Source organism: Crinia signifera, chromosome 8 (genome assembly GCF_055691185.1).
Source record: "Crinia signifera chromosome 8, ASM5569118v1, whole genome shotgun sequence".
Taxonomy (NCBI): Eukaryota; Metazoa; Chordata; class Amphibia; order Anura; family Myobatrachidae; genus Crinia; species Crinia signifera.
Window position 1 is genome coordinate 6,419,656 of NC_139224.1, and position 15,145 is coordinate 6,434,800.

The 15,145-nt window shown below is 49.1% G+C and overlaps 1 protein-coding gene across 3 annotated transcripts in view; it reads left to right on the forward strand.

Moving 5' to 3' along the window:
- The window catches only part of PLXNA1 (plexin A1), a 223,188-nt gene that overhangs the window by 150,953 nt on the left and 57,090 nt on the right, over positions 1-15,145 (forward strand). For all 3 annotated transcript variants that reach the window (XM_083155655.1, XM_083155654.1, XM_083155656.1), the window contains exon 10: positions 11,202-11,402. In XM_083155655.1, coding sequence (XP_083011781.1) covers positions 11,202-11,402 — 201 coding nt within the window. The remainder of the gene's footprint in view (positions 1-11,201; positions 11,403-15,145) is intronic.

Consider the following 15,145-nt stretch of genomic DNA (forward strand, 5'->3'; position numbering starts at 1 on the left):
AGTTAAGAGATAATTGCTGGTGACACCTTAGTCACTATTGTTCCTGTGACACCTTAATCAATATTGGTTATGGTCGTGACCTCGGCTAGTGACCCGATTGTCTCCCGGTGTGAATCCTATGTGATAGGATGAATGTGTATATAATAAATCTGGTTGTGTCATTTGTCCCCCCATTCCATGTTCTGTCCACTTGGAGCCGTGGCCGTTTGTACGTAGCAGCGGCGGCCATTTTGTGCTCCGTCCATCATTTCTAAGAATGCAGCCAAGTAATTTCCGTGGGAATCGGAGACCTCTATTAACAATTATGATTTATTATTAATAAAGCTCTGACCATGGATCATGATACAAATAACAGAAGATAAGCAAGTGAGCTTACAATCTACGAGGTGTGAACTTGAGACCTAAAGTTGCAGAACAGCAATTACAGCCGGCGGAGGTGGTTGGGTGTTGTGAGGTGGCGGTGTTGCCAATTGGCCATAATAAAGTGACATTAGCGACAGGTGTTCTGTACAACTACCGCTGGTGTGAAATATAATTTACCGATGTCTGAGGTGCTACGATCTCCATTTTGTAAGTTCAGCCCTCAAAATGGCTGCCTCCTCTGTGTGAAAGATACGTCTCCATGACGCCTTCATTTTTCGCTGTGTAGGGTCACTCCGCCTGTAGTGTCGCCCCAACTGCCGCAGGTTAAGCAACCTGCGTCATCAGTCTCAACTGGGCCTATATTCTAGTCAGAGAGGAGAGCGGGTACAGGGTGCATGAAGGGAATGGGGTGGGATGTGCTTGTATGTAGGCCATTGTCCCAGTTTTCCAGCATATAATGTTGGGAGGTGTTCAGTATCTGGTTGTTGAACTACAAGTCCCAGCATGCAGGGCTGGCCACCACAGGTTAGCGATCCGTTTAGTTGGATATGTACTAAGCCTGGCCGTGTTCCGGGCATGTTTGCACAATATGAATGTGTAATGATCAGCATATGAGGCATAGAATAATAAGGGCCGCAGCACGCGGAGCTGATAAACAAATGAACTTACATGTCAAACTCTTCATCTTAATTACCTGGCTGCAGTTCTCCTCCAGACATGATCTCCGGAGTGTGGCGAGCAGGCGGTAGCGGCGCGGGTGGGGGTGGAAGGTGTGCGCCAGTGCTCTCCCTGCGACTCCGCAGCCTTCTGTGGTGCCTGCAATTAAAAATGAATTATCGTTTAATAAAAAGTCTGATCTTGGCGGATTAGGTGGCTGGCCCGTCGCTGGCAGTGAGGGCTGCTGTGATGTGAGGCTGGGTTCAGGGGAAGGTGACTTGCAACTTATTTTAAGAGAGAATTTTTTTTTTATAAAATTCAGACATTTTCCTTTATTCTTTATTCCTCAACACTTGTCTGTAATCTTCTTATCCTTTACTCTGCTCTGTCCTGACTTCTCTCATGTCATTCCCTGTCCCTGTGTTATTCCCTGTCCCTGTGTTATTCCCTGTCTTCCGTGTCCTGCCGTGTAGCCCCTGTCCTCCATGTCCTGCCATGTTATTCCCTGTCCTCCCGTGTAGCCCCTGTCCTCCATGTCCTGCCATGTTATTCCCTGTCCTCCCGTGTAGCCCCTGTCCTCCACTTCCTGCCTTGTTATTCCCTGTCCTCCGTGTCCTGCCGTGTAGCCCCTGTCCTCCGTGTCCTGCCGTGTTATTCCCTGTCCTCCGTGTCCTGCCGTGTAGCCCCTGTCCTCCGTGTCCTGCCGTGTAGCCCCTGTCCTCCGTGTCCTGCCGTGTAGCCCCTGTCCTCCGTGTCCTGCCGTGTTATTCCCTGTCCTCCGTGTCCTGCCGTGTTATTCCCTGTCCTCCGTGTCCTGCCGTGTAGCCCCTGTCCTCCGTGTCCTGCCGTGTAGCCCCTGTCCTCCGTGTCCTGCCGTGTAGCCCCTGTCCTCCGTGTCCTGCCGTGTAGCCCCTGTCCTCCGTGTCCTGCCGTGTAGCCCCTGTCCTCCGTGTCCTGCCGTGTAGCCCCTGTCCTCCGTGTCCTGCCATGACACTTGATCCCTCCTATTTCTCCAGTGTACCCTTTACTTGGCCGAGCTCCCTTTGTCCCAGCCTTGTACCGCATCTCTGTCCCGGGCACCCCTCGTCCCAGCCTTGTACCGCATCTCTGTCCCGGGCACCCCTCGTCCCAGCCTTGTACCGCATCTCTGTCCTCGGCATCCCATTGTTTGAAAGCATTGGGACTGTGTTGCCTGGTTGTGGGCTCAGTCGTTTGGATGACTACATACAAGGGATCAGATGTATCAAGGCTAATAATTGAAGTCCTAGTTTGTTGTGCTCGTGGTGGTGATGTCATGGCATGCTGGGGACTGTAGTACCCCAACAGATGAGGCGTCACAGGCTAACTCGCACTGAAGCAGAACCTTGGGACAAACACTCTCTTACAGTATTGTGTATAATTTAAGGAATGTTGTTTACTCAGTGAAGTGTGGGCGGCTGAGGCAGAAATGTCCCTCGTTATAAATCTTATAATCCTCGGCACCATTAAAGAGAGAGAGAATAAAAAGGTTTATATGCCTAACCCTGTAATGAGACGCAGCGTGCGGCGACTATGATATAACCCAGCGGCCTCGATTTTCTAGTTATTGTGAATTCATAGTGCTGGTTTTAAGAACATTAGCGTAATCAGAAAATGTCAAAAAGATTTGCGTACACGTCCTTGGCTGCAATGCGAAGACGTGTTTTCTGGTTTTGGTTATCGTTTGTACATCTAGACACCATGCGGCATGGCTAATCTGTTGTTTTTGTTGCTCAGTCAACAAAATGGCTGCCTTCCATGATAGTGGGTTCTTTTTAACCAGCACTGTGGAAATATGTATGAAGTACCACAATAAAGTGTCCTTTGTCTCGTGGCAGTTGACAAAATGGCTGCCTTCCCCGATAGTAGGTTCTTTTTAACCAGCACTGTGGCGGTCATCTGTATTCTGTTGAATCTTGCAGTAGCAGACTTATCTCGAACACCCAGCAAGCTTATAACATATTTACAGACATATTTGAGACTTATGAGCTGCTCTTTGTGCTTATTGAGTGGTATTTTTGGTTTGTTAATGATCTTATTCTAGGTTTTTGTCCTTGTGACTCCGTAGATAGCCCTAAGGGATCACAAGATCCCCATAACTGGGATAAAGCAGCCAATTAGGGAAATATAGATGAACTTTCATATGCAGCTTTGTGGCTTTTGCCCGCGGAATGCGGAGCGTGAAGAAAGCGCGGATAGAGATTGCATTCTCTCAAGGTGGTGTTCAGTATTAACGTGAAATCAATATTCCAGCCTAAACAGGCCATTTGATTGTAAAAGCCCTGATTTTTGTTTATTTCCTCACACCCGCGGAATGCCAATGAGGGCTTAAGAGACACAGAGTCTGTAAAATGACAGAGTAGTCGCGGCTGTGCCGTGCGCCACGTCAGCCTGCGCCTCGCGCTCGTCGTCTGCAGGATATTTATTGGGTCTCTTGACAAGACAGTAAAACAGCGTCGAATTTGCATAGATCTGAGTAATTGTGCAGCGTTCCTGAGCCCTTATTGGTTTACGCCTCCCCATTTCCATACTATTTTAAAGAAGCATCTTTCAAAGCGTCCTTTGTACTTTTGAGCGACTTGGGGATAAATCCTGAGATGACGAAGCACAAATATATCACGCCGGTAGTGAGCGAGAAGAGCGATCAGTCCACCACCTAAAGAGGCTGACGGAGAATGCGATTAACGAGGGGAAGCGCGGAGAGGACGAAGGGCCAATTGCACTGACCTTTCCAATTGCAGGACTTTGTCTCCATCACTGAGAGTTACAGCCTTTATGTCAAGTCTGTGCCTAATGTGCGTCATCGGCCATGATGCTCTGTCGGACTGCTCTGCCCCTTCCAGCCCCCTTGTGGCTTAAGTTCTTCAACATTTTTGGGCAATGTCCGATACAGCTGCAAGAGCGGAGTCGGGCGAAAGCGGATCTGTATACTGTGCATATTAATCTGTGATCACACGGATTGGTTGCACCTCTTTTACCATAGAATGGTAATTGTGCTTATATGAACAAGCCAAGTGTGGCGTGACCACGCCCCCATTATTGGCCACTCCTCTCTAGCTCCAGGGCTGTCTGAGCTCTCTTTGGGTCTCCGGTTATTAGGGAGGGGCTACCTTTGTTTCAGGTGTGTATGACAGGTTGAGTCCAAGCCAATTCACCACAGCCAGACCAGAATCCTAAAGAGAATGTACATTAGGGGTTACTCGATCCCTGCTGCTATTTCAGGGGAAAATCCGACAGCATTTAAGGTGACTGTTGGAATCCTGTATTGAACCCCCTAAACTACAAAAAGGTCACCACCAACTCTCCACGAATCGCGAAAAATAGTCCCACGTTCCAAACATTTTTGTTTTTGTAGAATGAATATAAAGTTACAGGATTATTTTCCCCACTTGCATGACACTTGTCCTGCAGCCGTGTGGTTTAGTGTTTGCAGCTGAGTACACTTGCGGCATTCTGTATGGACGCTGGAGGGTCTGCATGTACACAAGCCAGGGGAGGGATCTTCCAGATGCCTGTGACATTACATGTACAGTGTTGGCTGTCCTTGTTTCTTAGGAACCAAAACAAACTTCTAAAATGTAAATGGGGTTGTGGAAATATACGTGATGCTCTATCCTGCCAGCCCCAGTCCCAGCCACGGCCCAGGAAGCCGGGAGCGTAACCCCGATCTATTCTGGGACACAAAACGGCTGGAGATTAACCTCTCCCTGGCCTGGGTCGTGGCTGTATTTATAGTGTTCCACAACAGATACATCTCTGGTCTCTCCTAGGCATGTCTGGATTACACGCGGAGGCAAATGTCATTAACGCAGCATTTGAAAGCTTCATATTTATACATACATTAATATATCTATCTTATATAATAACAGGCATCCATTGCTCCTCACCTCTATGGGGGGGATTCAAGTGCTGTGTACACTGGCGTCTTCCAGTTCTGCTTTGGGTTGGATGGGCGCTGAATATACTCGTGTGATCCCGTAGCAGAGGGATATATAACGGAGTTCTGAGCGGAGCATTGTGTAATGGTTTTGTACAGATCATGGAAATAATCCTTACAATATTTTCACCCCTCCTTATTTCAGGCAAAGGTTTTCTGTGACTCGCACAGTCCCGGAGCGGTGTCCTCATGATTCCGGCTCGGGGCTCTCTTATAGGCCGTGCGCGCGGTTGAACCACAGGTGTTTCCTGTTTTAGATTGCTTTGTATGTTTTTGGGATGAGGTGCTTTGGACATGTGAACTTTGACTGTGACCCTTAGATTTAGGATAAGAGAGCTTATACTGTGGTGCCTGAGGGTGTCTGTAGCGCAGTGGTTCCCAAACTGTGTGCCGTGGCTCCCTGGTGTGCCTCGGGACACTTGCAGGGGTGCCACGGGTTGGTGGACCAGGACCAATTCAAACTTTTTATGATCAATTATTTATGGACAAAACCAGTGCTGGTGGCTTCCAATCATAAAATATGTCTAAAATCAGAAGCAAATCCTGCCCTTTACCACATAACTGAACCTAAGAAGCACATATAAACACAATCTACTTAATTTTACATATATTTATTTGGGCCTAGGGGTGCCGTGGAAAAATTCTGATACTCTGGGGTGCCGTGATTCGAAAAAGATTGGGAACCCCTGCTGTAGCGGTCACCTCCGCACACTACCGCTCGCTCCATACACCCTGCGAAATGCCACCGCAAGGGAGCGCTGTGTGGGTCAGGCATCACAACCTTACAAAGTGCACTGCGAGGTGCTGAATGCGTTAGTACGCTTCTCTGCCGAAACTTCATTTGAAGGTGCAGGATGGGTACCATAAAAGTACAGGATGATATCCGATGTCTGCCAGCCCTGGTAATAATCATCCACGTCTGAAACGCTTGTGTGCCCAATACTCTGGGATGTTGGCGCGTCCATGTCCGCCGGTGCTCGCCATTCGTCAGATAGCGACGGATGCCGCACTTGCGGAAACACAGAGTCTGGCTTCATTTGTATGGCTGTATATAGATTCATATGCATGCCTGGCTGTATCTATCCTGTGCGACCGTCCATTACCCCTAGGAATTTCATTTTTACCCCATTTGGGGTAATTTTACCTCTGTTCCCTGACCACTGCTCTACATAGTGTCCTCGCTCCACTATGGGTGGACATTGGTGATCGATGTTTTTTTCTTCACCATCAGTGATAAACCATCGATGGTTGAGCCATCAGTGGACAGCCTATGCGTATAGCAGGGCCAGCACTCACCATCGGAGATCAGCTGCCTCCCATAAATGGTGGTATCAGTGGTTACTAACGGTTACCGGTGGATGACCGACCTTGCGCTCCACCTAATTCCTATCCTCAGCCTGAGCAGGTGTTCTAGGTGTGCAGACTTATGTGACTGGGACGGAACACTCTGCACTCAGTAATGTTACACTGGGACAGCCATGGTGGGAACGGAACAGATGTTTGTGAAAATGCACTGGTGAAATCAGAGACATAAGGCTTGAGGTGTCTTGTGCCATAAGGCTGGATGTACTAAGCTTAAAAAGTGATAAACAGCCAATCAGATCTTATCTGCCGTGTCACAGGATGTTTTAAAATGACAGGAAGGCTCTGATTGGCTGGTGGTTTATCACTCTCTATTTGATCACTTTTCCATCAGGCCCTCGGTGCGCTGATTCTGGAAGTGACATTCTCAGCACACATTACTGCAGAGTCCTCGTGTGGTTGTTGCTTTGCCTCAGTCAGCTGTCTGTCCCTGATCACATTACATACATCTGCACATGTAACACGCTCAGCAGCTGTGCCAGGACACAGATGCTCCCGCTTCAGGTACCGCTGCAGTTTGTGCTGTGTCAGCTGTTGTGCCAGATCCCCAGGTAGCCACGTCTCTCTCCTCACTAGTCCTCTCAGCGGACACAGGTGTGAATTCCTGGCTCTCGCGCTGCTTCTGATCTTTGTCGCCCTGTTGTGGCGGAGGCCGGTAATGTCCTGCAGTTTTATCCCCTCTGCCCCCACAACTTACATATAACGCACAGCTCTCCCTCTAATTCCCCTCCACAGTCACGTCTGTGCACCTGTCCCCAACACCTAGCGCGGGCTAATCAGAGCAGTGTAACATAAATCCAATAACTTAGTCACCCACTTAATATCGCCCTGTGACAGCTCGGCCCTCCGCGGATCTCCGCACTTGGTCCCTCTAGAGCCGCTTTGCAGCTGTTGAAATTGCATTTCCTTTGTTTGGTATTGTGCAATGAGCTAGATTTATGTCCCCGTCCATAGGAAGGAATATTAATGTGCTACCGGCGCAGAACGCGGCCTGCGTCCCGCTGATGCTTCAGTGACAAATGAATTGGGCCAGTGTGTAGCCACCCAGGACCTGTGAGGGCCAATCGGGGGCTGCCGCCTGTGCCACGGACATCAGTATATGACAGGAGTCTATTACCAGACTCGGACATTTAACCCTTTCAGGAGAATTGTCCGTGAAGTAAACAAGCAACGGTTCTCCGAGCTTTATCAACGCGCCCTCTGCCGGTAGCTCAGCTTTTGTGGGTTTGAGGTGATCACCGTGTGTGACGCTGTAGCCATTGGGGCCCTTGGCTAGGATTATAGTTAGGCGACGTGTATGCTAGCCGGGAAGAGATGGCGTCCCTTATTCCGTGCCTGTAATATTCATTGTTCAAAAATGATATGGATGGTGTAATGGTTAGCATTACTGCCTCACAGCGCTGAGGTCAAGGGTTCTATTCCCACCATGGCCCTAACTGTGTGGAGTTTGTATATACTCCCCATGCTTGCGTGGGTTTACTCCGGTTTCCTCCCACAATCCAAAAATATACAGGTAGGTTAATTGGCTTCCAACAAAATTAACCCTAGAATGTCTGTGTGCGTGTACATGTGGTAGGGAATATAGATTGTAAGCTCCACTGGGGCAGGGACTGATGTGAATGGTCAAATATTCTCTGTAAAGCGCTGCGGAATGTGTGTGCGCTATATAAGCAACTGTTAATAAATAAATATGTTGAGCGTTATGTAGGAGTTCAATTACCTGCAGTGCCGTTCCTGGGCAGTAGGTGGTACAATGAGCTATAGAAACATTTCCATAGATGTCAAAAGCAATTAACCCCCATTAAGGGGGCATTATCTTTATATAAAAGGCTAACGACTCACCTTTATGAGGTGAAGTACCGCCAGTGATCACTAGAGGCCACTCCACTGACCAAATTTCTTTCTGTGTGTGCTAAATTAACAGAAAGTGAAAGCAATTTTTGCAGGGACACTGATCTCGTTCAGACCTGCTGGATATGGGGAGAGGAAGCTGTGATGCATAGAATGAAAACTGGTACAGGAGACAATTGAAAGTTTGTAATAGTCTTTGGGAAGCTGGAATCTGGTAACAGTTACTTGGAAGCACGGAGTAGGACCACCGGGGCAAAGGGGCAAGACAAAGATTGTAGGAAGAAGCAGATACGGACTGGTTTTGGGGTGGAGAGTTTGTGGGCTAAAAACTGTCACAGCTCAAAGTGAAAGTATAAACGGTCACAGCTCAAAGTGACAGGCTTTTAACTAGTAATCACAATATTTTTCGGTTTGAAGTGGCAAAATTCGCATCCAGTGTAAACTTATATTTTCTTAAATTATAACCGATTTTCTTTGCTAGTTTATTGGTTTCGGGTGCATTTTGGGGCTGATTCTGAGGTTTTGCACAGAATATCCCCCCCCCCCCCCCCCCCCAAAAAAAAATAAAATAAAAACTAAGGTACTCGTGGAGTATCACGGCTCCCACAATGGCCATCGCACATGAAAAATCGCATCGCATGCGATTTTTAACAGAAAAGCATCCAAATGCATTGAAATTAGTATCAAACATGTTCAATGGCCCCCAAATGTCATTTTTGAGGCTGTACCACCCCCACTATCAACGCGAACCCGAAGCGTGGCGAGCGCAGCGAGCCCGCGAGGGGCGGCGGTACGCGTCCTACGACCTTTTTATACCCCCACTATCCACGTCGGCGTGGAGTTGAGAATAGAAAGTGTGGCGAGCGCAGCGAGGCAAGAGGACACGGATACCTTCACAGGTATACGCGTCCCCTCGCGGGCTTCACAGGTGTCCGCGGGGCTCGCTGCGCTCGCCACGCTTCGGGCTCGGGGGTTCGCTGCGCTCGCCACACTTTCTATTCTCAACTCCACGCCGACGTGGATAGTGGGGGTATAAAAAGGTCGTAGGACGCGTACCGTCGCCCCTCGCGGGCTCGCTGCGCTCACCACGCTTCGGGTTCGCATTGATAGTGGGGGTGGTACAGCCTCAAAAATGACATTTGGGGGCCATTGAACATGTTTGATACTAATTTCAATGCATTTGGATGCTTTTCTGTTAAAAAACGCATGCGATCACATCGCATGCAATGCGATGTGATTGCATGCGATTTTGTAAAAAACTTTAAAAAACTGCAAAAATCGCATCCCATCGCATGCCACTATATGGCATGCGATGGGAGCCGTGATAGTCCACACGTATCAAAACTAAAATCACATTTCTCTTTTTATGAATTTCTTTTGTACCTGGCACGTGTGGGGTTAATGTTCCGACGGCCCTTCCTGGAATAACCCGCTCTTGGGATCTCTCCCAGCAAAACTTGTCGTTATCTCTCCTCCAGGCCTCTCTGCTGCAAAACATGTTATTAGCTCCCCCCAGTGCTGTCTGCCCCTATACTTAGACGTGCGCTGTACCTGTCTCCAGGGTTCCCCCTCTCTCTGCTGACCTGGTCCCAGGTGATCTGACCCTGCAATAATGCACCGTGAGTTGCATCAGAATTTCTAGTGCTGATTCTAGTCCCCGGGGAACCTCTGTGTTTTCCTCTGTCAGCTGCTTACAGTCTCTGTCCTTGTGTATGGTAGGATGTTATAAGCTAGAGTGAGCGATTCTCCTGTGTCGTCAGTGACCGCAGTGACGACATGGTTCCCGATCGTCCGTAATCATCTGCAACCACCCTGGTTCTTTAGCTGTCCACATTGCCTGGCTCCCGGGCCCGTCACCGGGAGCTCTTGTCATCTGCCAACAGCTCCCCTCATTCCTGCTTGCCGGACTAATGGTTTTTAATGGATAATCTTTTCTCATTTGCCCACCTCGCTGCCAGCGTGCCATCCTGTGATGTGGTAGCCATGTGCTTTTTGGCAGCGACAGTCTTGTGTTCGGCCATCAATATATGAGATAACTATATGATTTTTCTGATTATGTTCTTAAGATAGAACATTTCTTATACAGCAGTTTAGGACGTCTTTCTTAGACCACTATACGGACTTCTCAGTCTGTCTCCTCATTTTCATTCACTGACCAGAAAAAAGAAATGTCCCACGACTGCTCAGCTGCGAGGAACCATAATTACCTGGCTGCACCATTTTCCTAGGGTGGCTGTGACTCTCTTCTAGGCCCTAATCCTGGGACTTTGTACCTGCCTCCACCTGTCGCTCAGCAACCCCGTCTTCTCCGGTGAGGAGTGGTGCTGTACCGAGCATGCTACCTATTGGCTTTCAGGCAAACGTGTTTCTCTTTCTTGGGTTAACCAGACGCTCCCAAACGCCGCCATTGCAGCCCAGGTTTTAAGGCTATCCCTGCTTGAGCCCAGATGGGATAATCAATATGACTGAGATACTAAGTCACCAGGGCTCAGGCATGGATATCCTTATAGTCTGGACTGCAGTATCGGAGCTTAGGAACGGATGTAAATCATTACAGAGCGCTACACCTGAGCGTGCCCAAGATGGCTGCCTCAGCAATCATACAAATTATTGGGAGAAAGGTGCTATATAAGCGCTTATTGTTGAGGTACCATTTATAAATACCAGATTTATGTTGCCCCATGTCTGAGCCCCCCGTCCCATTTATGGTCTGTGGAAGGAATGATCTTTGCGTCTGATTTAGTTAACGACTGTGGCGCAGAACATCCCGCCTGTTACGGTAGCCTCACCTTTGAGGGCTGAGTGTGGGAGCCTCTGAGTTAGGCTTTAAGCGCATCTACAGGCCGACTCCCGCTGTGTATTGCCTTCATTTTATTGTTTCTTTATAAAAAAAAATTTGTGGCGTCTATCCTGCAACATTAAGGATTTAATTTGGTGTTACACCACGGTATTTCAGTCAGGGCTGTCTACAATGGAACCTGATGTCTCTTCTCTCTCTCTCCCCCTCTTACAGGACTGTCCTCAGATTCTTCCCTCAACCCAGATCTACATCCCTGTTGGAGTGGTGAAGCCCATCACCCTAACCGCCAAGAACCTCCCTCAGCCGCAGTCTGGCCAGCGCAATTACGAGTGCATCTTCCACATCCCGGGCAGTGTGACGCGGGTGACCGCCCTGCGCTTCAACAGCACCAGCATCCAGTGCCAGAACACCTCGGTAAGCCACGCTCAACAGTTTTGGGGGGACTTTTTGTTATAGGGCCACAGTGCATAAAATGCAGGGTTTTACAGCGGATCCTGCGAACGGGCCTTCCCATATGTATATATTTGTTTGTGCTCATGTGCGGCTGCTCTGTTACACATAGGACCTGGGACCAAAGTTTTTGCAGGGATTAAGGGATTTTAAGGGCACATGAATCGGCGAATCACATTGCGGTATTTCAAGCGAAAAAAAAAAAAGCTCTGCGGGTTGTACAGGATGTGGTGCACGAAGAGTCATGTATGAGGAGACGTCTGTATATCCCCAGGCTTTCTGCTCCTCCTAGTTTCTCTAGCAGTGCTCCTCATAGTAACTGAGTGCACTGCAATGCTGTTATACAGCCCTATTTTCTGTGCTTGCAAGCAGATAATTAGTGTCTCAGTAAAGCGCAGTGTGGAGACAACATTATCTTCACATCGGAGGTAAAATAATTACTTTTATGGATTTCAACAGTACTTTAAATAATTTAAAAAAATAAAAAAAAACCTTCTTATATGATTCCTCGAGCCCTGCTCCCGAGTGACGCGAGTAGTTTCCGGTTTCCTTTTTTCCTGTAATTCGAACCCTCTGACACAAGTCGGTGATCTCACAAGGACTTTCTAATGATGTGTTCCTGCGAGCGGCTGGGGGCACGGTATCACTGCTCTTATACACCAGGGAGACCAGACTCCTTATCAGCCAGAAAATGATTAAGGACACAGAAGACAAGACGGCGGCCTTATCCTAAAATCAGCGGTATCGTCTGTTCCGCACGCATCCAGCTCAGAGACCAAGATTAGCCGCACAGATCGTCCTGGGGAGAAGGGGTCGGAGGTGGCGGGATGGTGACACATAATTATATTGGAGAAAGGCTTTTTGGGGGATAGGTTTGAAAGGATTATGATCCACCGTCCCCTTTGCTTGGCTTTGCCATATGTCGCCAGCCCCAGAGGATTATCACTGGGTTTTGCTAATTAATTTGCTGAAATGTTATCCCTTTCCATATTGCTGACTGGAATTATTGCAGTATGTGGGGTTTGGGACCCGTCTGTGGGCTAAGGCTGCAGAAAAACTATGGTTTGGGCTAATATCTTAATTTTAGATCATTAAAGGTTATATTTATTACTAAATTATGGCCCTGAGTCCCCAATGGAGCTATGACAGTGGATATCAACTCTGCTCCCCAAGTACCAGCAGCAGGCCATGTTTTATGGATCTCTCTTTAGTCATGCTCAGGTGAGATTATCTTATCTTGCTGGGTCAGTAATTATCCCACCTGCTTCAACAGACAAATATCCCGAAAACATGTCCTGTTGATGTTGAGTACCGCTGGCCCAGACTATATTATTTTATAACTGCAGGGATCAGTAGAAAATATGTTCTGAATTATTCATGTTCCCAATTTCCATATATCTGCTGGCCTGCGTGCTGTATTTAATACCACAATATTTATATATAGACGGGCGGTTTGTCGCCCCCGCGCATACAGAGGACTTCTTACATCTGTTTCTATGCTTTTCCCTTAATAAACCTTTCTGCATAGTGTTCATCTCCCGGAGGCGCACGCAGGCTTCAGTGATTAGAAAACAGGCGCGAATAAAGTGAATATAATATAAATTCAGGAGGAGCAAAATCTGGCGTGAGGGAAGTATTGATCCTTGGTTATGGTAGTGCGGCGGCAATGGGATGGTCTGTGCCTCCTGTAAAGGGATTTACATAGATAGTGTAGTTTGCATGTGTGCGTCAGTTCTCAACATGTTGTTGGCGGTGAGCAGGAGGTGGTAAAAGTGAAGGAAGAGAGGGCCCTGCTCGTCAGAGTTTACAGTCTAAAGGGGGGTGATTGACAGGCAGGCGTGAAACCGAGAGGAGGGATTTTTTCTCTGTTGCTTTGTACATATTTTATTGCCCCTAGGTCGAAACCCTGCAATTCCGTGCTTTCATCACAATTTCCCAGAATTCCTTGTACTTCAGGCCTATCAAAATCAGCCCCCAATATGGCCACCTAAGATGCAGATGTTTTATATATTTATATATCGGCTTGGCCGTTCATGTCTTATTTTCCTATGTACTTAATATCTACTTTGTATGTGCAGTACAGTGTGGGGGCCGCCGGCTCTGGGCTCTTATCTGGAGGCTTGTCTGTAATCTGATGTTTATGTAAATGCTGTGTTTTGCCGGGGCAGCAGATGGGGGTTCTCAGCTGCTTGTTAGAGGAGTGGGCATACGTGTGTGTGTGTTCGGGGTAGAAGGTCTTCCGATGTCCCAGGGAGATTCCACGCCGCGCCTCGCAGAGCTCTGAAGCCGGGTCAATGAGAGCGTGAAATCTATGAAAGCAGGTTCTCTTCTCCAAACCTCAGTAGATTAATTGTGTTTGCAAAGCTCTCCAGCCAAGAAAATACAGATCTAACGTATTGATGGACAAGGTGTCTCTGGGGATGGCTGCTGTTCCAGGCTGCCCGGCCAGTCGCCTCCCGGCAGACCTCTCCTCCCTACGTGTGTGTTTTGGTGGCTCCTGGCGGTGTACATCTGAGCACCTGATCACCGGCGGGTTACTCTTATTGATGCCCAATGATTAACGCTCTGCATCTGTAATCCGCTTGGCTTAACTCTTACACGCCTGAAGAAGACTTAAACCTGCGTATGGAAGGCTGGAGAGCAGAGATTTATTTTCAGTTATCCTTCGCTTCACTTATTCGTCCGGGACTCACCGTGGTCTGCAATATAATAAGAGACTGATGGCTGGGTTGTTAGCTGGGAGTTATAGTTCCTCAACAGCAGGAGAAGCCGCCACCCATCGTAACTCTATTATAGTTGTGCCGAATCTGCTGGTGGCAGTGTTAGTACAGGAGGGAGGCTGGTGGTGGTATTAGTACAGGTGGGAGGCTGGTGGCGGTGTTGGTACAGGAGGGAGGCTGGTGGCGGTGTTGGTACAGGTGGGAGGCTGGTGGCGGTGTTGGTACAGGTGGGAGGCTGGTGGCGGTGTTGGTACAGGTGGGAGGCTGGTGGCGGTGTTGGTACAGGTGGGAGGCTGGTGGCGGTGTTGGTACAGGTGGGAGGCTGGTGGCGGTGTTGGTACAGGTGGGAGGCTGGTGGCGGTGTTGGTACAGGTGGGAGGCTGGTGGCGGTGTTGGTACAGGTGGGAGGCTGGTGGCGGTGTTGGTACAGGTGGGAGGCTGGTGGCGGTGTTGGTACAGGTGGGAGGCTGGTGGCGGTGTTGGTACAGGTGGGAGGCTGGTGGCGGTGTTGGTACAGGTGGGAGGCTGGTGGCGGTGTTGGTACAGGTGGGAGGCTGGTGGCGGTGTTGGTACAGGTGGGAGGCTGGTGGCGGTGTTGGTACAGGTGGGAGGCTGGTGGCGGTGTTGGTACAGGTGGGAGGCTGGTGGCGGTGTTGGTACAGGTGGGAGGCTGGTGGCGGTGTTGGTACAGGAGGGAGGCTGGTGGCGGTGTTGGTACAGGAGGGAGGCTGGTGGCGGTGTTGGTACAGGAGGGAGGCTGGTGGCGGTGTTGGTACAGGTGGGAGGCTGGTGGCGGTGTTGGTACAGGTGGGAGGCTGGTGGCGGTGTTGGTACAGGTGGGAGGCTGGTGGCGGTGTTGGTACAGGTGGGAGGCTGGTGGCGGTGTTGGTACAGGTGGGAGGCTGGTGGCGGTGTTGGTACAGGTGGGAGGCTGGTGGCGGTGTTGGTGCAGGTGGGAGGCTGGTGGCGGTGTTGGTGCAGGTGGGA